The sequence below is a fragment of the Salmo salar genome, chromosome ssa04 (assembly GCF_905237065.1).
Source record: "Salmo salar chromosome ssa04, Ssal_v3.1, whole genome shotgun sequence".
Taxonomy (NCBI): domain Eukaryota; kingdom Metazoa; phylum Chordata; class Actinopteri; order Salmoniformes; family Salmonidae; genus Salmo; species Salmo salar.
Genome location: NC_059445.1, coordinates 33,854,813 through 33,878,097, shown reverse-complemented (window position 1 = coordinate 33,878,097; position 23,285 = coordinate 33,854,813). Strand labels below are relative to the sequence as shown.

General features: G+C 42.7%; 3 protein-coding genes across 4 annotated transcripts in view; all 3 read left to right on the top strand.

The window, feature by feature from the left end:
- The first annotated feature begins 6,067 nt into the window (after positions 1–6,067).
- Positions 6,068–10,935, top strand: hinfp (histone H4 transcription factor). The gene is made up of 9 exons (XM_014195821.2): positions 6,068–6,615; positions 6,830–7,056; positions 7,337–7,448; positions 7,694–7,846; positions 7,965–8,042; positions 8,161–8,281; positions 8,481–8,619; positions 8,871–8,995; positions 9,240–10,935. The coding sequence occupies exons 1-9, from the start codon at positions 6,450–6,452 to the stop codon at positions 9,574–9,576; spliced, it is 1,458 nt and encodes a 485-aa protein (XP_014051296.1). The 5' UTR covers positions 6,068–6,449; the 3' UTR covers positions 9,577–10,935.
- A 247-nt stretch (positions 10,936–11,182) lies between these two features.
- si:ch211-117m20.4 (inactive serine protease PAMR1) lies at positions 11,183–17,537 on the top strand. 2 transcript variants are annotated; one of them, XM_045716838.1, is made up of 5 exons: positions 11,183–11,967; positions 12,209–12,358; positions 12,653–12,820; positions 13,161–13,364; positions 13,675–17,537. In XM_045716838.1, the coding sequence occupies exons 1-5, from the start codon at positions 11,883–11,885 to the stop codon at positions 13,686–13,688; spliced, it is 621 nt and encodes a 206-aa protein (XP_045572794.1). In that variant the 5' UTR covers positions 11,183–11,882; the 3' UTR covers positions 13,689–17,537. The 2 variants fall into 2 exon arrangements, with proteins under 2 accessions (XP_045572794.1, XP_014051307.1); XM_014195832.2 differs by having other exon boundaries at positions 11,183–11,973.
- A 2,887-nt stretch (positions 17,538–20,424) lies between these two features.
- Positions 20,425–23,285, top strand: part of abcg4a (ATP-binding cassette, sub-family G (WHITE), member 4a) — a 37,290-nt gene continuing 34,429 nt past the window's right edge. Inside the window, exon 1 of the mRNA XM_014195814.2 lies at positions 20,425–21,574. Coding sequence (XP_014051289.1) covers positions 21,527–21,574 — 48 coding nt within the window. The 5' untranslated portion in view covers positions 20,425–21,526. The remainder of the gene's footprint in view (positions 21,575–23,285) is intronic.

Genomic DNA, 23,285 nt, shown 5'->3' with positions numbered 1-23,285 from the left:
TACCTACTTGTAGTTGTCGACGAATACTCAAGGTGTCTGGAAATTGAAATCGTAAAGTCCACATCTGCCACTTCTGTCATTCCCAAACTTGACAAAGTTTTCTCCTCCTTTGGAGTACCTGCGATTGTAAAAACGGACAATGGACCTTCCTTCAATAACACCTTACTGGCCGAGAGCTAATGCCGAAGCAGAACGCTTCATGCGAACACTCAAGAAAACTGTCACCGCCACAAATTCTGTAGGATAACCTTGGAAACAAAATCTCTACAGTTTTCTGAGAAATGACCACGCAACCCCTCACCGAACTACTCAACAAACCCCAGCAGAGCTGATGTTTGGAAGAAAACTCTGCACTACACTTCCCACAATGCCTCACTTTGCACCAAACACCAAGCAACGTGACACTGATCAATGTGCAAAGCAACGCATGAAAGAGACTGCTGACTACAAAAACCGAGCACGACCGTCCACCCTCCAACGGGACATTAAAACCTGTAATATCTTATGTTTCACCGAGTCGTGGCTGAATGACAACATACCGCTGATATTACCCCATTGAAGTAGACATTTTCAATGGTTAAGGTTTGGGTTAGGTAAGGGTTAAGGTTAGGCTTTAGGGTAGGACTGTCCCAAGGATCCCGGATAGCAATAACCATCCAAAAACTTCCGCTTTTGGTTCCTGCGCTGCGGTTCCTGCGCCCCAGCCGGCGACAGGTTCCCGCGCATTAGCAGGAGTGACCAGTCCGCTCCTGATCCCTGGGATTGTCATTTTTGTTGGTGTCCTGCGGCCGGAGCTGCGCGTCGGGGAGGGGTTACTGTCACGTGTGCTCCCTCTCCGGCCTCTAGGTCACCAGGCTGCTCATTATGGCGCACACCTGTCACCATCGTTAGACTCACCTGGACTCCATCAACTCCCTGAATACCTTCCCTATATATGTCACTCCCTTTGGTTCCCTCCCCAGGCGTTAATGTTTCTGTTTCTTGTCTGTGTGCTGTTAGTGTTCCTTGTTTTGTATTATGTTGTGTTTATTTATTAAAACACTCACTCCCTGAACTTGTTTCCCGACTCTCAGCGCACATCGTTACACATATCCGCCCTCTCATTGGCTAGAATGGTCCTACCTGATCTCGCCTCTATCCTCCTTCCCGCCTGACTTCCATATTTGAGGACATTTATTTCCATTGTAAGAGCGGTCACTTGACTATCTTGTCAATGTAATAGATCATCTTTGGCGACACTCCAGTTTAACTCATCCTCTACATTTACTGAATTGGTTGAACAGTGCAGAAGAGAACCTCCCCTGACAGTTTTTTTTTCTCTAGTCAGGATCAGAAAGAAAGACGTGCTACGTTAGGTTAATTGGACAGAAAGCGCACTGGCAGAAAGCGGATGTTGCCGGTTTTCAGGGAAATAGTATTTTCAACCTAACTTCCGTTTGGGAACTCTGCTCAGGCGTCTTTCTATGCCTGCTATGTTAGGTTACTGACTATGAACAGTGCTGTCACAGAACAATGAGCCAGATATTTCACCAGATGTATAAGTGTGAAACATCCAGTTGTTGTTTCCACTCACTACCAAATATGGTGATGAGAGGAAGCCTAGTGGCCGGCAGTGGGAGAAGACGGAGATGGATTTTGGTCGACATTATGCAAATATTTTCATCAATGAAACATTTTATCTCAACACAGTTTTCTGTTCCCAAAACTCAAATTGGTTACGAACAGAGTGGACAGTTCATAGATTTTGACCCTTTTCCAAAGTTGTAAAAAATTGCGTTGTTTAGGAATGCAAGGGCGAATTTAGTTATTGCACATGCTCACTTCATTGAGTAGGTGTTCCCTGATGAAAATAAGCAAATACATGCTAGAACCGCCAATAGGATCTCGCTAGCTCTTGCTTGGCTCTGCCCCCCTCCTTGCTTGTTCTGCCCAATATGAATAATTTGTTCCCATTTGAAACGACAGGCTGTGGTCCATCTTGGGTTAGTTAAAATCTTTGGTACTGTCTTTGGAAATACTGTATATAATGACGAGATGGTTTTGACTCCGCCCTAACATAGTCTGGGCTTTGGGACATTGGGAGTCGTTGTCCGAAAGGCAGACAGGCAGGCGGTCCCAATAGGGTCTAGCTCCAGCAGATACCGTCTCATGCCACAGTCACTGTGAGACATATGAGCTCAGACAGGTTGAATTGTGCCAGAGAGGATGGTGCGTCACCGCCACCAACAGCATGGTTAGTGAAATTACATTTAAAATTAGAATCTATGTGATTTTGATTTGATGTATTAGAATCCCCATTAGCGACAGCTAGTCTTACTGGGGTCCGACACATAACGAAAAAGACATTACAGACAAAATACTTTACAATTTACATATTTCAGAATATGTCAGTACATACACACAACAAGTAGGTCACATGGTGGAGAGGAGTTGTGCCGTGAGGTGTTGCTTTATTTGTTTTTTTGAAACCAGGTCTGCTGTTCACTTGCGCAATATAAGATGGAAGGGAGTTCCATGCACTCATGACTCTTTATAATACTGTACGTTTCCTTGAATTTGTTCTGAACCTGGGGACTGTGAAAAGCCCTGGTTGCATGTCTGATAAAATATAAAACTAGAGTCTGCAGGACTTGCATTGTGGAGTGTAGTGTCAAAAAAGCAGAGCCTCTCTTTATTACGGACAGACCTCTCCCCATCTTTACAATCATTAAATCGACAGTATATGTTTTGACGATGACAGTTTACAATCTAAGGTAAAACCAAGTAAGTGAGTCTCCTCAACTTGTTCAACAGCCACACCATTCATTACCAGGTTCAGCTGAAGTCTAGAACTAAAGGAATGATTTGTACCAAACACAATGCTCTTAGTTTTAGAGATGTTCAGGACCAGTTTATTACTGACCACCCATTCCAAAACAGACTGCAACTCTTTGTTGAGGGTTTCAATAACTTCATTCGCTGTGGTTGCTGATGCGTATATGGTTGAGTCATCGGCATACATGAACGCACATGCTTTGTTTAATGCCAGTGGCAGGTCACTGGTAAAAAAATAAATAGAAAAGAGTAGATGGCCTAGAGAGCTGCCCTGCGGTACACAACAATTTACATGTTTGACATTAGAGATGCTTCCATTAAAGAAAACTATCTGAGATCTATTAGATAGATAGCTCTGAATCCACGATCTAACAGTACAGCTCCCACAATCTTATTATCAAATTTTTCAACCAATCATCAGTCATTTGTGTCATTGCAGTACATGTTGAGTGCCCTTCTCTAAAAGCATGCTGAAAGTCTGTTGTTAATTTTTTCACCGAGAAATAGCATTGTATTTGGTCAAACAGCATTTTTTCAAACATTTTGCTAAGCGCTGGCATTTATTTATTTTACCAGGTAAGTTGACTGAGAACACATTCTCATTTACAGCAACAACCTGGGGAATAGTTTCAGGGGATGAATGAGCCAATTGTAAGCTGGGGATGATTAGGTGGCCGTGATGTTATGAGGGCCAGATTGGGAATTTAGCCAGGACACCAGGGTTAACACCCCTACTCTTACAATAAGTGCAATGGGATCTTTAATGACCTCAGAGAGTCAGGACACCTGTTTAACATCCCATCCAAAAGACAGCACCCTACACAGGGCATTTTTTAGACCAGAGGAAAGAGTGCCTCCTACTGGCCCTCCAACACCACTTCCAACAGCATCTGGTCTCCCATCCAGGGACTGACCAGGACCAACACTGCTTAGCTTCAGAAGCAAGCCAGCAGTGGGATGCAGGGTGGTATGCCTCTGATATGTCTACTGTTAGAACCAGTAAAGGCCGCTTTAACCCTTTTGTTGGGTAGCCAAATTACCTTCCTGGATATAGCCACTATATTGTGATCACTACATTCAATTTGTATGGATAGAGCTTCAGAATAAAGTTCTACAGTATTAGTAAAAATGTGATCAATACATGTGGATGATCTTGTTCCTGTAGTGTTGTAAACATCCTGGTTAGGTTGATTAATAACCTGAACCAGATTACAGGCACTGGTTACAGTGAGAAGCTTCCTCGAGTGGACAGCTTGATGAAAACCATTCAATATTCAGGTCCCCAAGAAAGTAGACCTCCCTGTTTGCATCACATACACTATCAAAAATCTCACACATATTATTTAGATGCTGACTGTAAGAACTTGGTGTCCTATAGCAACACCCAAAAGCAAAGGCTTTAGATGTGCCAGGTGAACCTGAAAGCACAAGACTACAATAACACTTGACATAAGATCTTCTCTAAGCATTACAGGGATATGGCTCTGAATATATACAGCAACACCTCCCCCATAAGCATTTCTGTCTCTTCTACAGAAGAGACATTTCTCCAAAAAGTACAATCTTTGTCCCCATGTGCAGTTGCTAACTGTAGTCTGGCTTTTTTATGGCGGTTTTGGAGCAGTGGCTTCTTCCTTGCTGAGCGGCCTTTCAGGTTATGTCGATATAAGACTCGTTTTACTGTGGATATAGATACTTTTGTACCTGTTTCCTCCAGCATCTTTACAAGGCCTTTTGCTGTTGTTCTGGGATTGATTTGCACTCATCTCTAGGAGACAGAACGCATCTCCTTCTTGAGCAGTATGACCGCTGCGTGTTCCCATGGTGTTTATACTTGCGTACTATTGTTTGTACAGATGAATGTGGTACCTTCAGGCGTTTGGAAATTGCTCCCAAGGATGAACCAGACTTGTCGAGGTCTACCATTTTTTTTCTGAGGTCTTGGCTGATTTCTTTTGATTTTTCCATGTCAAGCAAAGAGGCATTGAGTTTGAAGGTAGGCCTTGAAGTACATCCACAGTTACACCTCCAGTTGACTCAAATTATGTCAATTAGCCTATCAGAAACTTCTAAAGCCATGACATCATTTTCTGCAATTTTCTAATCTGTTTAAAGGCACAGTCAATTTAGTGTATGTAAACTTCTGACCCACTGGAATTGTGGTACAGTGAATTATAAGTGAAATAATCCATCTGTAAACTATTGTTGGAAAATGTACTTGTGTCATGCACAAAGTAGATGTCCTAACCGACTTGCCAAAACTATAGTTAGTTAACAAGAAATGTGTGGAGTGGTTGAAAAACGAGTTTTAATGTCTCCAACCTAAGTGTATGTAAAATTCCTACTTCAACTGTACATATATCCCTGGCATATTACATAATGTATGCAGCAGCATGCAATACATTTTTGGACTCACTTTGTTGTGCTGTGCTCACTTCCTTCCAAACCACGCATTATTGAATTTGCAATTTTCAACTTGTTGTGTAATGTTTATGTCCAATGGCTGATGAGCACCAATACATTTTATCTGCCATTTCTCTTCATTATTTATATTCATACGACAAGGACTGAAAATGATTTGCCAGTAGATTCTCGACTTGATTCATGATGATGACTGCTAGCTAAGATTTTGAAAGTATGATGTTGACATGTTCAGTCCAATCAAAGCTACTGTACATATAACGTGATTTGACTTCATTTTATCATATAACGACCGTGAGCCTTCTTTATCAATGACCTTGAGCTTTCTTGGATGGGCACTTCAAATGTAACTCTATGGCAGCACCCAAAGGGCTAGAATTTCCATAGTTTACCCTTAGACTTCGAGGTGACGTAGTGTCCCCATGAGTGACAGAGCACTGAGCCAATCATGGCGCAACGCTCCGTATTTTCTGCTGGCTTGCCCCACCACCACAGAAAGCACTGAGCTTGGCTGAAACACCTGCATTTTGGAGCTACCTTACTCAAGAAAACAAAAATGGTTTTATTAACTCAATGATATATATATATCATTTTTTACATGGTTTGCAAACTGATATGTGACGTGTTAATGCCAATTGTTTTTTGTTTTATTTATTTTTGCTGAAAATGTGGGCCTCAAAACGCCCCACCTGCCCTGAATGATGGGTCACCACTGAGTGGGGGGAGGAAACGGGAGGGAAGTGGTGTAGTGGAACAGGAGAATTTAATGTAGTTAGGCCTTGACTGGCCTTACACTCCAGTACAGTAGCTGGCGATGTATGCACCTTGAAAGTAGAATGCGATCCGCCAACCCAATTCCAACGAAGAAGAAGGTGAAGGTTTCTGATAGGAGCTCAGTAACTCATCGCGAAACATTTGTCTAACAACATCCAGGTTAGCTAGTTCAATTGTATATTTGGTTATTCTTTCTAGTCTAAATAATTGAGCAATTGTGTTTTCGATGTTTCATTAAAATCGTTTCTTGCTAGCTACATTACTTTTCAACACGATATCATAACGTTGTCACACGTGGATACTACTGCCGTTATTTAGCTAATTTGCTAATTCCTAGTTCAGCTACCGTTTGTTGGCAAGGACGTTTTCGTTTCCATATAAGGTTAGCTTTTTGCGTGTTAGACACGACCGTTCATGTGAACGTAATAGTGTGAGATTCGATGCCTCCTGCAAGCAAACGGGCGAGAAAAGAGGACTCGCCACTGGAGTTGGCGTGTGAGTGGGGGTCCTGCCAAGAGTCGTTCGATCGGATGCAGGAGTTCTGCGATCATGTGGAGGGTCACCTCAAGGCGCTGGACATAGAGGACGGGGGAAATTACTCATTTGGTGAGCGGGCAAGGGGAGCATGGATTACTCTCTTTTCACAGCCACTGTACCTCCGACGTGGAGTGACGCTCTGTGTGAGAGATACAATACATAAGAGAGGAGAAGTCAAACCTTTCATTTTATTTGAGATAAAGTAGCTATCAAAGGCTATTGTGGAAGACACTCATGTTGTACAATGCCATGTGCATGTGTCTTGTTCGTTTTATGTCACTAGAGGAGCACAGCTGTCTATGGAAAGATTGTGGGTTCTGCTCTGTGGAGAATGCTGAGGAATTTAAGCGCCACGTCTATTTCCACTGTTACCACACCAAGCTGAAGCAGTGGGGCCAGGGGGTACTCAAGGCCCAGCCCGGCATCGGTACCTGCACCATTGGCCTCCACAACCGCAACATCGTGCCAGACATCACAGACAACTTCATCTGCCAGTGGGAGCAATGTGAGGTGAGACACTGTTGGTGTGGGTTATATCTAGCTTAGATGTGAAGCTTGTGGACAGACAGACATAGCATTAAGCCGGGCATAGACCAGGGACGTGAACAGTCCGGCACAAAAACACACACACACACACACACACAACTCTTTCATTTAGATGGGCTCAAATCTATTCAAGTGGACCCATTCTAACCATATCAGTTTAAGTGGTGAAGTTTTCACACATTTGTTGGTCTTAATAAGTTCATTACTATGAGAGCAACATGTTTTTGTGTGTATGTGATTGCAGCAACCCTCCCTTGCCAACCCAGAGTGGTTCTACCGCCATGTGGAGATGCATAGTATGTGTATGGATGTACCCTCTGCTGATAAGGAGCTCTTGGTGCGCTGTGGCTGGAAGGGTGAGTCCACTGACCCCTGTAAAAATGGCAGCAGTGAATAACACAGGCTAGTTTACAACTTTTCAGGAGAAACAGAGGTGTCTGTATGTTTCAATTGAAGGATGTGGGGTTTTTGATTCTTTTGGAATTGAGGGTGGATAAAATAGGTGAAAGCAGGTTATTGCCGATGTCATGTGACCTGGAACCAGAGTGTAACTGCTACTGAGAGTATCACCCGTACTTATTTCCCCCTGACTTTTCTCCAGACTGCGAGGCCATGTTTAAAGGGCGTTTTAAGCTGCGGGAGCACCTGCGGAGCCACACTGGGGAGAAGGTTGTGGCCTGCCCAATCTGTGGAGGGATGTTCGCCAACAACACCAAGTTCTTTGACCACATCAGACGGCAGACCACCATCGAGGGTGAGAGGGGGAAGGTCAGGGGTGGATTGGATTAATGGCTTTGCTAACATTGTGGAGTATAACCCAGTAACACAAGGGACCCCATAACTTTGTGTCTGTGGTCCCTTGTCTCTCCTAGGTCAGAGGTTCCAGTGCTCCCACTGCTCCAAACGCTTTGCAACGGAGAGACTACTGAGGGACCACATGAGGAATCATGGTCAGTCCCTTGAACTCCCTTTGTATTTCTATTACACGTTGCTGTCGTTTGATGCCCAGTAGTACTGTGCTCTGATCTGTATCTTTTTTTCTTCTTCTCTCTCCTTCTCTGCTGTTAGTAAATCACTACAAGTGTCCATTGTGTGACATGACCTGCCCGTCCCCCTCATCACTGCGGAACCACATAAAGTTCCGCCATAGCAACGAGAAGCCTTACAGCTGTGAATACTGCGAGTACAGGTAGGTTAATAAATTAGACAAATACTTAGGTAATGCCCAGGACTCCCGGTCAGTAATATAAGCCAACACCATCCATTTCAATATTATGAAAGTGAATTATATTAAAGGAGTACCTGTTTAGTGTGTGCAAGTGTTAACGATAGTATAGGCAGAACCCATCCTAACCCGTCTTTCCTGTGGTGTGTGTATCTCTCCTCAGCTGTAAGAACCTGATCGACCTTCGTAAACACCTGGACACCCACAGCACTGAGCCGGCCTATCGCTGTGACTTCACCAACTGTGACTACACCACACGCTCACTGCACTCCATCAAGAACCACTACAAGAAAGTACATGAGGTGAGTTAGGGAGATTTACAAATGTTTACCCTTTTTACACTGCTGCACTGTGCTGGGCTGGCCTGGTTATGCGTCCATCATAGTTGGTGGAAATGTGCTGAAAAGGACAATATGAAGCCAGCCCAGTACGGTTTGTGTCAGCTCTATATGTTAAGTCAGGCATGAAAAAACAACTCTATTCATTGTGATCAATTCCAAAACTTTGCGTGACCCGTTTTCTAAGATGTTTGATTTTTGTGTTGATGACTCAGGGCGATTTTGTGGCTCGCTACAAGTGTCATGTCTGTGAGCAGTGCTTCACTAGGGGAAACAACCTCACTGCCCACCTCCGCAAGAAGCACCAGTTCAAATGGCCCCCTGGACACCCCCGATTCAGGTACCAACACAGCAAGCGTAACATTTATAGCCAGCATACTAGGACAACCAATTCTGAAGTGCATGTGTTTGAGATTGCATCCAACAGCATGTTTATTTGGAGATGGTCTGTATTAACAAGGCCTCATTCAATGTAAGTAGTTTGACTCCAGAATCATTACTTGGTGAATGAGAAAGTCTTGAGCATCGTTCGGGCATGATTTTGGTCTTCTGGCTAACACCTCTGTCTTCCTTCTCTCTCCCAGGTATAGGGAGCATGAGGACGGCTTCATGCGTCTGCAGCTGATCCGCTATGAGAGCGTGGAGCTGACCGAGCAACTGATGAGAGAGAGACCGGAGGGCCACGAGGGGGAGGGGGAGGACGCTGCCCGGACAGATATCCTGGGGCCTGGGGAGGATGCCAGGGTAGTAGCACACTCCACGGAGGTACAGGTGGAGCTGAGAGGGGTGCTGTTGGAGGGGGAGCAGGGAGAGGGTGTGTTCTATGATTTGACTGGGGGGGACTCGTCTCAGGCAGGGGAGGACACTGTGATCCTGCAGCTACAGGACACTGCTCAGCAGCTGGGCATGCAGGTAGTATAACCACTACAACCCCTCACATAGACATGCTGCTCATCTAATGGCTTGTTCCTCTGAGATACTGAGCAGTGACACAGCACAGAGGTACCAGGACTAAGGGAAGGATGGGAGAGCTTTACTGTTTTTTGAGCACACCTGTCTACTGAGGATGAGGAGGGGGAACTCTTCAAGGATTCACAGTATGGATTGAAGTGAACAGTGGCTCCTAAATATTGGGATTTAACCAGCAGGACTGGCCTTAGCTGCCCTCACTGCAGGGCCCACACTCCTCATAGCACTCTGTCAGAAGATATGGAGTTGATATTGTGGATGTGATTTCTTGGACTGAAGAGTTGTTTTCCAACGTCTGATCTGCCATTGTTGGAGACCAAGACAGTTGCTATGTTTTGCATTATGAACAACTTTGAGCTGAGCTGAATGGACTTCATAGGGATATACTATAAAGCAGGATCAATGAGTTAGCCAGCTGACTAAGTAGTCTTACATAACTTGTTATATCTTTTTTTTATTTTTTAAAGTTTGACATGGGTTGGTCTAAAGGCGTCAGCATGCTTCAGTTTGGCTGGCACCTAGCCAAACTTGGCTAGCCGAATGAGTGTGCTCGCATACTCCCTTAAATGACCTTTGCTTGAAAAATGAGAAAAGAAAGCGACAATTTGTCTAATCAGAATTAATCTAAGATGACTCAAGAAATCTGTCATTAATCTTGATGTTTTTGACGAAGAGATCTTAGTCGCGCAATTTTTACATCAAACTAAGATGTTTGGTGCAGTATTTTTCAAAGGAAAAAATGTGCGTGAAAATGAGTCGTCTCTCGTTGAATGACAACAGACTATTCAAGAATCCATACTGTTGACCAATCACAGACAAATGGGTGTGAACTTCGGCTTTCCTCCAGAATTGTTTTTGTGACCGAACAGCTGAAAAAACTCTCCTGAAGTCCAAAACGAACCAAAAATGTCACAAAATATCATCTTAATATATGCGCGAACTCTGCCAAATTGTTTTGGCTGGGAAGCATGCGGACGCCTTAATTCAGTGTTTTCCAACTCCAGTCCTCGAATACACCCAACAACACACGATTTTGTTGTTGCTCTGGAGAATTTCCTCTAATTCAACTCATTGAGGGTTTGATGATTAGTTGAATCGGGTGTGCTTGTCCAGCGCTACAACAAAAATGTGTTGGGAACACAATTGATTCAAGTAAAATAAAAAGTGTTGAACCAGAAAATCAATAGTTATTGCTGGTTGTTTATCTAAGTTGGCTGGCTAACTCATTGATCCTGCTTTTTATTATACCCCTCAGCTGTTTGATTTGACATTTGTATTTTGTTCTGCGCAATAAACAGATTGTGCTTTTTATTGGCTTGTATCGTATTTTGCATTGCTGTCACTCACCATTTCGAGCTTCTATATTTAGTTTGATGCAAATTTCAGGACATTGCATGTAGATGTGAACTGATGATTCTGTATCAAGTGAAGCAGAACGTTGTGTATAATACTTATCTATATTTTGCACTTAATTATCCTACAGAAATAGATTTACTGCGTGTGCGTGCCTGTGTGTGCATGGTGTGAAAGAGAGCGCATTCTCTGGCCTAGAATCTAATCCACTTAGTGGTGTTCTTACATCCGGCTTGTTGCCCGTCAGACACTTCCTCCAATGATGGACAAGACTGGCAGACACAGAGAGGCTATGTACAGGACTGAAATGGGATGTTCAGAGGCTCTTGATTGTTGCCACTCTATTCAACGGCAGAGATGGAATCAATACTTTTTTTCTTTAGTAAGTCTGCAGCCGTCGTGCAGCTATTGCAATGCACTCAAGAAAGCCATTCTTATAACAATATCTTGTTATTTCTCGCCTCCGTTTCTTATACACTACAATTGCACATCCATACAAAACTGTATAATGTACATGAATATATCTGCAACCCATGCTATGATTCTGTGTAAGCACAGCACACAGTATTATATCTGTGGTGGTGGTAGTAGTAGTGGATGGGTTGTTGTTAGCTGTGTTTAAAAGATTAACCAGTCCTAGGAGCTTAGTGTAAGCAGCACTCGCTGTGCTCTGCTTCCTTACTCTGTCGCTATCTCTGGACCCTTCTGCAGATGGAGATCATGCAGAACACCTGAAGACTACTAAGCATGCTTCTGTGCCTTTTTATGGAGATTTAAGTGGAAGTTTGAAGATAAACTCATTAACATCCATGCATGTTTTTTCTTTGGTTCAGAACTAAGCTGTGAGAGGTGTTTACCTCTCCTGCTTGTAGAGACTGCTACTGAGGAACCGAAGACAGGCAGCCATGAGACTGTACTCACTGCTGCTATTGCTCCTGGGGTCCTCACACGGGGTATTCACACAGCTGCCTGAGTTAATGGAGGAGGAAGGTAGCGGTAAGATATTTTACTAGAACAGTATTACTCGGGATGGTTATTGAATGAAAGTGCCTAACTTTCGTGAGGTTTACCCTTGGTTCAGTACATACATTTTAGTCATTTAGCGATTTGTCTTATCCAAAGTGACTTAAGTCAACTCCAGAATGTATGTAATCTGATGAAATTGAAATGATTCATTCAGATTTGACAGGTGACTTGGTGTATATTATCTGATGGAACTGATCTGATTCAGGTGTGACTCCAGAACCTGTGGATGACACCTACTGGTCAGGCACAGCCCCCATCTGTATGGGAGGTTGTAAGGGGAGACACCAGGAACTGAAGAAAGATCGCTGTGGGGACTCTGACTGCTGCTGGTTTGGCTATAAATCCCTTTGCAGAGGTACCACTCACACGTGTAACCTGTATCTGTCGTACCCTGCTCTCTCACTGTAGTGTAGCACATTCACAATAATTACATAAAAATTCCATCAAATTGTATTTTCCTTAACAGCAGGAAATGAATGAATTTGTCAGTATACTGAAATGTATCAAACTAAAATTGGAAATGCATTGTACTACCTTTTATCTTCTCATACAGTATATTAGTCATGTGGATTATTCTCTACTTTGCGCATGCTCTGTTTGTCCTGTTTGCTCTTGTTCTATGGTGTTTGTTCTGTCCTGTGTGGTTCAGTGAACTGTGGGAGGCCTGATGTGGACTATAACGGGATGGTGTACGGGAACGACTGGTGGGTGGGCTCAGTTGTCCGGTACGCCTGTCGCTCTGGCTTCCTATTGGTGGGGGACCCTGCCCGAGCCTGCCAATCCAATGGAGGCTGGACCCCCAAACCCTCCTGTCTCAGTGAGTTGCCCATTTTGTTCAATAGTGATCAAACACCCCAGTAATTTGCCTCCACTACACGTCACTACTCCCTGTAGGTGTGAAGAAGTAGCGTTCGATGTCATTGTGTGAATGTAGCCAGCTCACAGTAGTCTCAGTGAGTAGCCTGTTTGTTCATACAGGCTTATTGATCACCATTAATTTTGCCTTAACACCTCAGGGAACACACATTTTAGTACACTCACTATCGTACTACATTAAGTCCTTTACCTTTTCTTTCCTTCTCTCACCTCCACCTCATGTCACTGCTCCTCCACACCCCATCCCCTCTACCCCTGTCCCCCTTCTCTCCCTGGGCCAGGGGTGTGTCGTCAGGGCCGTGTGGAGATCACTGAGAAGGAGCTAGAAACAGCTACCTGCTCCTCCACCTGTCCCCTTAAGTCCTACATGGGGCCTCTTAAGCAGGGCTGCTACGGCATGGACAACTGCAGGAAGATGAATCCTGACTGGAAGCGCTGGTTCACCCGCTGTGACACGTGCCTGTGTGATTGCCACATCGCCTGTGGTAAGTAGTAAACATTTTACGCCCTTGAGTGGTACAGTCCATTGACTGACGATGGCTAAATAACTGGACATGTCAACTGGCAGGCAATGAAGTTAAACCAGATTAGCTGGTTTCAATGGATGGATGGAATGGGTGTGAGTTTGAGTTCTTGAAAAATGTATACTCTAGAGTGTGGTTAATAATTTGTTAGCATTACATTTGTTCACAACGTGTTTATATCCAACTTAAGGTAACCCATTCATATTTCACAAGTTCTAAAATCTTTGGCCCACACAACAAACACTTCCCCACAATGTATTTTATCTTCAAGCATCTTTAGGTTAAAAGACGGACAAATTCCACTATTGAGTGACTAGAATATGTATTCCAAAACATCACAAGAAATATCAGTGAACAGCCTAACATCACAGATCCTCATTGGAATCTCAATCGGAATGCTCGAATCCTCATCGGACTATTGCTGCTTCATCTGCTGTCAGGAGGATGAAAGGGAAACCTAGAGAGACATCTCTGTGGAACTAACAACAGTCCGTCGCCAGAGACTGCGGTCCTGACCTCAACAACCTCATAGGGTTAACGTATAGAACACAATGGAGGCGAAGACACTACTTTTCCTCAGTTTCCTAAACAAACTCCCTGACTACATAAAGGACTCATCATGCAGCCTATATGAACAGTTTTGACGGTAGAGGGGGAGGCCTCTCCGAGTGTAGAGGTTCTGTTGGGATTAACGAGTTGTCCTTTAGCTCAACCTGCTCATTCAATCTGTCCTGGAACCTAGAATGAGCTAGTTGTTGAGCTGAGACCTTAATCTTGTTACCCACCGCAGTCCAGAGGAGAGTAGAGGTGTCGGTGGAAGTCAGAGAGGAGGACCAGGTTCAACCATCTAACAGCATGTTTACTATACTGCATGTGGAGATAGCTTGGAATGCATAATATGCAATGTGTATTTCTAAATGGATGGGATATACAATATTAACAAAGTGTATCTTCATTTCTCCTTATGTTACAGCCATTGGTTGGACTGTCTGTATTGCTTTTAAGATGTAGATGGTTGTCCAAAGTCAAAGGTGCTTCCTCACTAACAATGTTAGTTGTTGATGATTTGTCATTGTCCTATAAATCCAACTCTGTGTTTAGACCATAGGGATTTAGATTAATTCTATTTTGAATCCAATCTATTTAATTATGTGGTTTAGATCAAGAGCTGAGCCTCAGGATATGTTTTTCTTTGGGTTTGTAGCAGCCAACTCCTGCAATGAAATGAACATGACCAAGTCAAACATTATTTTGTCTTAGTAATGCTATGCTAACAACTGCTTATTACACACAGAATGGAATAGAATACAATAGCGTTGTACATACAGGGAGAACAGAAGAATAAGAGATGATTCATAAGCACTGTTTTAGACCCACACCAACCTGCATCCATCCTGGTCTGAACCCCAGAGGACTCTGACAGTAGCTCCCAGGAGGTCTGATTGGCCTCGTTTCCAGCCACTCAATTCACACGCTCCAGGGGCAGCCCAAAGTCTGGGTAACTCTTTCCCTTCCCTGTGAACCTATTAAATGGAGAGCAACAAGTGTAAGTTCATCATGCACAACAAGGCAGGATAGGCTATGATGCCTGACCATACCGTAGAACATTTTGATAAGAGAAATTGATTTTGATTTCTGGAAGTATGTAATTGTAAAATTGATAAGAATTAAGCCTGAAAATGTATGATTATACAATAGATTACTTAGACTTCTCTGTCTAATAAAATGTATTTAAATTAGTGATTAGTGTTAATAATGATGCTAATACTGACCAATGTTCCTTACTTAAAGTCGTGGTCTGTGTCCTCCAGTCTCCTCATGGGCCCCAATAGTACTCCCCCTTCCACCACAGAGCTGGAGTAGACCTGACCAACCAATTCTCCATTGGACAGCTCACTCTCACACAGACAGCCTGATAGGCACTGCCACCCTCACTGGACCTACAAGATGCAACAAGAACCCAAGATAATGAAGGCTTATTATGACCCTTCAAGTGGGTATGTACTCTCTTTAGTGTTCAATATGAAACAATGATAACCATAACTTAAAGACAAGTAATGGTATTATGTAGTATTAGTGACAGTTTAATGTGTACGCAGACATTTACTTTCATATTCAATCAACAGAAATGAGCGATACTGTTTGCAGGACACGACCTATAGCAACACAATATATAGATGTGAATGTGGCACTATAACTGTAATATGTCAGAGCACACAATAAATATAATTGGAACTCACCTCCCTGTGCGAGTGTCCCCAGTATCAACAGCTGCAGAAGAGCCACAGAGAGGAGAGTTGTAAGTCTTGGTGGCGTTATGATGATTCTACCTGCATCTCAATCCAGACGTCTCTTGCTTTGTTACATGCACAAGAGCACTTCTACTACTGAACCTGACCCCAGTGATCTCAGTTTGAGCACATTCCAGCCCCATGTTGCCATGGTTTATGTTTCTTATTTATCCATTCAGCAAAAGGCATTGTGGAATAAGGTCAGCACGCTCTTTAAGAACTCACGCGTATGACAAATCAAGACTGCGCCTAAGAAAATGGCTTTTCTTTCAAATGTTCCCTTTTTCTCCATTTAAATAACTTTTCACAAGGCCATTCTACAAGCATGTTGTGAATGGAAAAAGTGATGTGTTGGCTTGTCATTGATATAATAAAGCGGAAACCGGCATTGACGTTGAGTAATGATCTGCCTTCGCCCTCTGACCCCGTGTTCCCCTCAGGTGTCATGGTGGCCTGGAGATAATGGACACTAAGTGGACTTAATCCTTCCTCAGATAGAACCTCGGGGAGCTTTCTGCTCTATTCTTAATGCATGAATTTCCTTGATCAAATTAGCAGTTGATTTCTGAAGGCTTTGCAATAACTGTATTGTTGAAACATGTTTTTCTGCAGTTTTCCAGAATCCAGAGTTTCAATACTGGCCAAAACGGAATATATTGTTGTTAAAGCTTTTCCTAGCATTGCTGTGTTGTGCTCAATGTCAACAATCTCAAAGTAACCCATGACTGTGTTTTAATATCTATAATAACCACATGGTGTTGCTGCAGTCCCAACATCAAAGGCTTGGAAACCGCTGCAACACAGTTTCTTAGTTCTTTTTTTTTATCGCTTTGGTACTATTTTCACAAGTGTTATGTGGTGAATTTTCAGAACTCTTAGGACAGAACTCCAAACTTAACATTTGTAACGCAGCCAGTCTTCTGTTCAAAAGCTTTCATTGTTCATTCATTTTTTTAGGGGAGACATACCACACCTCCACCTCCATTTAATCACCAAAACACAACATAATGACAAATTATTTTAACAACCAGTTAATGTAATAGCAAAAAATGTAAGATACCTTTGAATGTATGTAGTATGCTACAGTACTGTAAATTTACAGTGCGTTACACTTTTCTCATTAGGCAATATACTTGCACTACCCATTTTAAAATTGACTGAACATCGCATTTCCATCATTTCTATCCCATGTGTGATCATTGAAGACATCTTTCACAATGTAATCAAATGAAATACATTGTTTAGCAGGCGCTAGTTTGCATCAAACCTGTCTTGAGCATCCTCATTTTTCATGCATTTGGGGAAAAACCTTTTGGCATGGTGAATCCAAGCCTCACATAGGTCTGGATCAAAATCATTGCATGCCTCATCCATGGCCTGAAGGAGAGTGGTACGCCTATGGGGATGGCAGTCATACATCTTCCATCTACATTGTATTTTACAGTATTGTATGGTACTTATGTATTGTAGTGGTCCTTTACATGGCTCAGTTCATAAGAGCATGGCACTAGCAACACCAGAGTTGTGACTTCGATTCCCAATGGGGTCACATACCAAACTGTGGAGTGTTGTCACTTTGGATAAAAGTGTCTGTTTACGTAAATGGCATATACTGTATCATGGTATTAGAGTACTGTATTGGCCAGTGCAATTTTAGTAAAGTGGTGTGACCCCCCCCCCCCCCAATTTAAAAACACCCCAGCAGCTTAATTTTGGATACATGTACTCCTACCTAATATTGAGTTGCACCCCATTTTGCCTTCAGAACAGCTTCAATCCTTTGGGCATGGACTCTACAAGGTGTCAAGCGTTCCACAGGGATGCCGGCCCATGTTGACTCCAATCCTTCCCACAGTTGTCAAGTTGGCCTGCATGTCCTTTGGGTGCTGGACCATTCTTGATACACACAGGAAACTGTTGAGCGTGAATCCTAGCAGCGTTGCAGTTCTTGACATACTCCAAACCAGTGCGCCTGGTACTTACTACCATACCCCGTTCAAAGGCACTTACAGTGCCTTCGGAAAGTATTCAGACCCATTGACTTTTTCCACATTTACTTAAGTTACAGCCTTATTCTAAAATGTATAATTTGTTTCATTCTCAGCAATCTACACACAACACCCCATTATGACAAAGTGAAAACAGGTTTTTAGACATTTTTTGCTAATTTATTTAAAAAAATGTAAAAACGGAAATACCTTAAGTATTTGCTATGAGACTGAATTGAGCTCAGGTGCATCCTGTTTCCATTGATCATCCTTGATGTTTCTACAACTTGATTGGAGTCCACCTGTGATAAATTCAATTGATTGGACATGATTTGGAAAGGCACACACCTGTCTATATAAGGTCCCACAATTGACTGTGCATGTCAGAGCAAAAACCAAGCCATGGGGTAGATGGAATTGTCTGTAGAGCTCCAAGAAAGGATTCCCCACTTATCTGGGGAAGGGTACCAAAACATTTCTGCAGCATTGAATGTCCCCAAGAACAGTGGCCTCCATCATTCTTAAATGGAAGAAGTTTGGAACCACCAGCTCTTCCAAGGGCTAGCTGCCCAGCCAAACTGCGCAATCGGGGGAGAAAGGCCTTGGTCAGGGAGGACAACCATCTCTGCAGCACTCCACCAATCAGGCCTTTATGGTAGAGTGGCCAGACGGAAACCACTCCTCAGTAAAAGGAACGTGACAAACCGCTTGGAGTTTGCCAAAAGGCGCCGAGACTCTCACATCATGAGAAACAAGATTCTCTAGTCTGATGAAACCAAGATTGAACTCTTTGGCCTGAACACCAAGCGTCACATCTGGAGGAAACCTGGCACCATCCCTACGGTGAAGCATGGCGGTTTTTCAGGGACTGGGAGACTAGTCAGGATCGAGGGAAAGATGAATGGAGCAAAGTACAGAGCGATCCTTGATGAAAATCTGCTCCAAAGAGCTCAGACTGGGGTGAAGGTTCACCTTCCAACAGGATGACGACGCTAAGCACACAGCCAAGACAACGCAGGAGTGGCTTTGGGACAAGTCTCAATGTCCTTGAGTGGCCCAGCCAGAGCCCGGACTTGAACCCGATCGAACGTCTCTGGAGAGACCTGAAAATAGCTGTGCAGCAACGCTCCCCATCCAACCTGACAGAGCTTGAGAGGGTCTGCAGAGAAGAATGGGAGAAACTCCCCCAAATACAGTTGTGCCAAGCTTGTAGCGTCATACCCAAGAAGACTCAAGTCTGTAATCGCTGGCAAAGTTGCTTCAACAAAGTACTGAGTAAAGGGTCTGAATACTTATCTAAATGTGATATTTACGTTTTATTTTTTATAAGCTACACTGATTTTGAAGTGGATTTAGGTGACATCAATAAGGGATCATAGCTGTTACCTGATCAGTCATGGAAAGAGCACTGTCTTTTGAACACTCAATGTATAGGGGATGCATTTATTATTTGTTTTGGACTTTCTGGATTATTTGGATGTTGTATTACTGCATTGTGGGAGCTAGAAACAGAAGCATTTCACTGCAACTGCTGTAACATCAGCTAATCTGTTTACGCAACCAATAAACTTTGATTTGTTACATACAGTATATCTGTTCCTGTCTATCAGTTTTTTTTAAACTTACTGTGAAGTAAATTCATAATTATAGTAGTATGTTCAAGAGTGTGTGTGTATATATGTATCATGTTTTTCATGTTTCTATTTCAGACATTTTCATTATTTAGTTCTCAATCTGTAGAAATATGTACATGTAAAATCTAAAGGTTTACCACAAGTTTAAGTGATCATCAATTAAGAGCAGTCAGATTAAGTTATGGTGAAATGTCTTAACAAAAGAGAAGAGAATCATATCAAAAGTAATATGAGCATTGCATTGTGAAAGGCAATTACTTGTATTGCAATGTCAAACATGTATTTCTAGATGAAACACTGTTTAAGTTTGGTGAAAAAGTGACTATGATTTAGTGTAATGTCCTTAGTCAATTTATATTGTCCTTAGTTTCAAAACAATTGCCTTTTTGATAATCTGTTTTGAGTTTTGTACTAAGAGTTTTGACAATGTACCACATACTTGTGAAAATTGCACCAACGCTATAAAAAACAGTATGAAATCGTTCCTATGCAAATGTAAGGAGTGCATCTTTATAGGTCAGCTGTACCATATGCATATACTCATCTTAGATCAATTACTGACTTTATCTATGATGCCCAAAGTCACAGCAAATTACACCAGAAGAGGGGAGTAGGCCTAGTATTTTCTTAAACAGATATGTCTAGAATAGTTATTCATTGTATTTATATTTTCTTATTTAATTATAGGGCTATTGTACAGAATAACTGCAATTGCAGCCATTAATCTTATCATTGGACTTAGTTACACAATGATAATTGTGATAGTCCACTATCTTTTTAAACAGATAGGCTAACCATTTAAAGACGAATAAGACACTATCTTTGCAAGCATCCACACGCGTAAGGTACTTTATCCCCGCTCAAGACGAGCATGACATAATTGCTTATTTATGGTACTTTATGAGGTAGGCTAATATTCAACGTTGGCTGGCGAAATAAAAACACTCAGACCAAATATGTTTTGGTTTCTTCCCACGGAGTGATTTTTAGGGCGTTATTTGAACGGGAGTAACCCCGGCTGTTTCACCGAAAATAACCCGGGCACTGCAGCATCAGCACCAGACAGATGCGCAGGTGCGGTCTTTAAAGAGACCGCGCGCGGATAAATTCACATCGGTGAGTGCATTCGATAGCCTACAACCTACGTTTGTATTGCTTACATCACTAAGATGAAATAAACAAACAATGGATTGGTGTATTGACTTTTCAATCAGATTTTTGTGAAGCTTTGGACAACGACACGGGCATAGGTTACGACATTTTCGTCAATGCTTATAGGCTATGTGCCAAATCATTCCAAATCGTTCTGCCCAATAAGGAATAGCAAAAATAGTGCGATAAATGTTTGTAATTGCACAAATATTCAAGTATTATTCTGCTGTGTTATATGTTCATCGCATTTGTAAACTACTGTTGGCACCCCATAATGCAACTTTGTGTGGGGCCGGTAGCCTATAGGTCAACCAATTTCTGTTCTGATTTCATTCAGATGAAAACCCATAAGCCTGCTTCATATGTGTCCTACACATAAAACACAATAAACACATCATCATGGCTCTTTAAAGCATTCAGCCCGGGCTTCCTGTGGACTATCTCCTCGCAAAACCTGCCAGTAACGCCCTGAAACCCAGACCGACGGGCGTGCCAGAGAGGCACTGACCGGCAAGATAACGGTACTGCGTGCTATTGAGCTACTGCAGCAAGCCAGAAGAGGACGTGGAGACTAGACGGAGGAAATAAAATATAATCTACACCGCAAGGACGTTTGTGAGTAGTCTGATAGGTGTTCTGGATATGGGAATGAAATAAGTAAAACCCATCTGATTTAGCCTATAACCTGTCAGAAATCGAACGCACTCCTGTTTGATTGACTAAAGATGCAGCATTTGTTGAATTATTAATCTCTGACAATCATCATACCACACTTGTTCCGGCCAGAAGGGGGATTTTATCATTTTCGACAATAATTGCGGTAGATATTGTGTGCAGAACGTTATGTAGCCTAACAAGCACCGAGTGATCTTTTTTTGGGGGAAAACATCGTTTCCTCATCCTTCTCCATCGCGCCGTAACCGAACCGAACCTTCATGGAGCCTGGAACACAGTGACGATCTTTGCCTGGCACGGGACTGAGATCGTTGGGCACCATCTCTTGTTGCTGGGTCTGCTGTTTCATTGTAAAGTGATGAACTGAGCAGTGCTCTTCATAAATGGGAACGGAGTGCTCTATTGTTGGTCAAGTCAACACTCAAGAAAAGGTATGTTGGATTAACTAATGCATCATTTGTAAATGTTTCATAATGCGTAGAATTGAAAATGAGCTGTTTATATTTGTGTGTATTGTGTTTATGCTTGCATGTAGGCCTGTGTGTGTTTGTGGAATAGCCGTCTATTTCAGATCATGCATGTATTAGTGATGTAATGCATGGAACAGCATGGAACAACCTCTCTTCTTTCACTCAGTCCAACCTCCTTCCAAACACCTCAGGATTGTACAGTATGTTCATATTAGCCCATGTGCAGTACAACCATAATTAGGTTTAGCCTTTGTTCTAGTGGAGAGGTAGAGAGCTCAAAGAACACAGCTTCAATAGATGGTTTGATGTTTACATCATCATAGGGAACATGGTAACAGGTGCCTCTGAAAGAGAGAACCTGTGCCACTTCTCTAGGCTATTACCAAGTAATTACTCATTAAGACAGACAAGCACTGGATTCCTTACTGCCAGGAATGTATCAGCTAAGGCTACGGGCGAAAGACATTAACCATATGTCTTTAGATGTGACACCTTATTTCCTCCCCATTCCATCACGTGGCCAGGCGGCAGGGCAATGCATGAGAGAGGAAAGAACAGGGCAGCCTTGATCTCACAGAGAGAGACCCCATTATGGTCTGTCAGTCAGCGTCCATAATGGCACCCTATTCCTTTTATAGTGCACTACTTGGGAAAGGGTGCCATTTGGGATACACAGGTTCTGTTGGGATGAACCCATTATGGTTCGTTAGGGTTCTGCAGAGCATAATGTGATAATAGGGTTCTGATAAAAAGTAGTACTCTATATAGGAAACATGGTGCCATTTTGGATACAAATGTTTTGTAAAAATGCTGAGTCCATTGGTTTGTCAGGGTTCTGTATAGGTCTTAAAGCAGTGTGCTAGTGGTCGGTCGGCTTCTAGGGCCTGAAGCAGTGTTCTAGTGGTCGGTTGAGTTCTAGGGCTTAAAGCAGTGTTCTAATGGTCGGTCGGGTTCTAGGGCATAAAGCAGTGTTCTAGTGGTCGGTTGAGTTCTAGGGCTTAAAGCAGTGTGCTAGTGGTCGGACGGGTTATAGTGCTTAAAGCAGTGTTCTAATGGTCGGTTGAGTTCTAGGACTTAAAGCAGTGTGCTAGTGGTCAGACGGGTTATAGTGCTTAAAGCAGTGTTCTAATTGAAGTTCACTAATGGAATGTCAATCAATAGAAGCCATGGTCAGTTCGTTTTCTCCTTTTCCACAATCTAGGATGTAAGGTTAGAGCCATGCTAAACAGAATTGACACTTTACAGTAGGCCTATAACAGCACCACACAATGCAGATTGGAGTTTTCTTTATTACGTCTGTCTTAAGGGCAACTCTACCTTCAGGGAAGAAACTGATGTGATACAGCGTTGGCTCCTTGCAGTTTTGCTGTGAGATATGTTAGCTTTAATTAGACTTGGTCTGTGTAGCTGATGCTACATTGTATCATTGTACACTGCTGCACTGCTGTGTATCATTTCAACTACAGTTGAAGTCGGAAGTTTACATACACTTAGGTTGGAGTCATTAAAACTAGTTTTTCAACCACTCCACAAATTTATTGTTAACAAACTATTGTTTTAGCAAGTCGGTTAGGACATCTACTCTGAGCATGACACAAGTCATTTTTCTAACAATTGTTCACAGACAGATTATTTCACTTAGGCACACTGTATCACAATTCCAGTGGGCCAG

Coding starts and splice junctions, on each gene's coding strand:
- hinfp (XM_014195821.2), top strand. CDS start 6,450: ATGCCTCCTGCAAGCAAACGGGCGAGAAAAGAGGACTCGCCACTGGAG. Junction 7,057..7,336: donor GCCAGTGGGAGCAATGTGAG/GTGAGACACTGT, acceptor ATGTGATTGCAG/CAACCCTCCCTTGCCAACCC. Junction 8,996..9,239: donor CCTGGACACCCCCGATTCAG/GTACCAACACAG, acceptor TCTCTCTCCCAG/GTATAGGGAGCATGAGGACG.
- si:ch211-117m20.4 (XM_014195832.2), top strand. CDS start 11,883: ATGAGACTGTACTCACTGCTGCTATTGCTCCTGGGGTCCTCACACGGG. Junction 11,974..12,208: donor AATGGAGGAGGAAGGTAGCG/GTAAGATATTTT, acceptor GATCTGATTCAG/GTGTGACTCCAGAACCTGTG. Junction 12,359..12,652: donor CTATAAATCCCTTTGCAGAG/GTACCACTCACA, acceptor TGTGTGGTTCAG/TGAACTGTGGGAGGCCTGAT.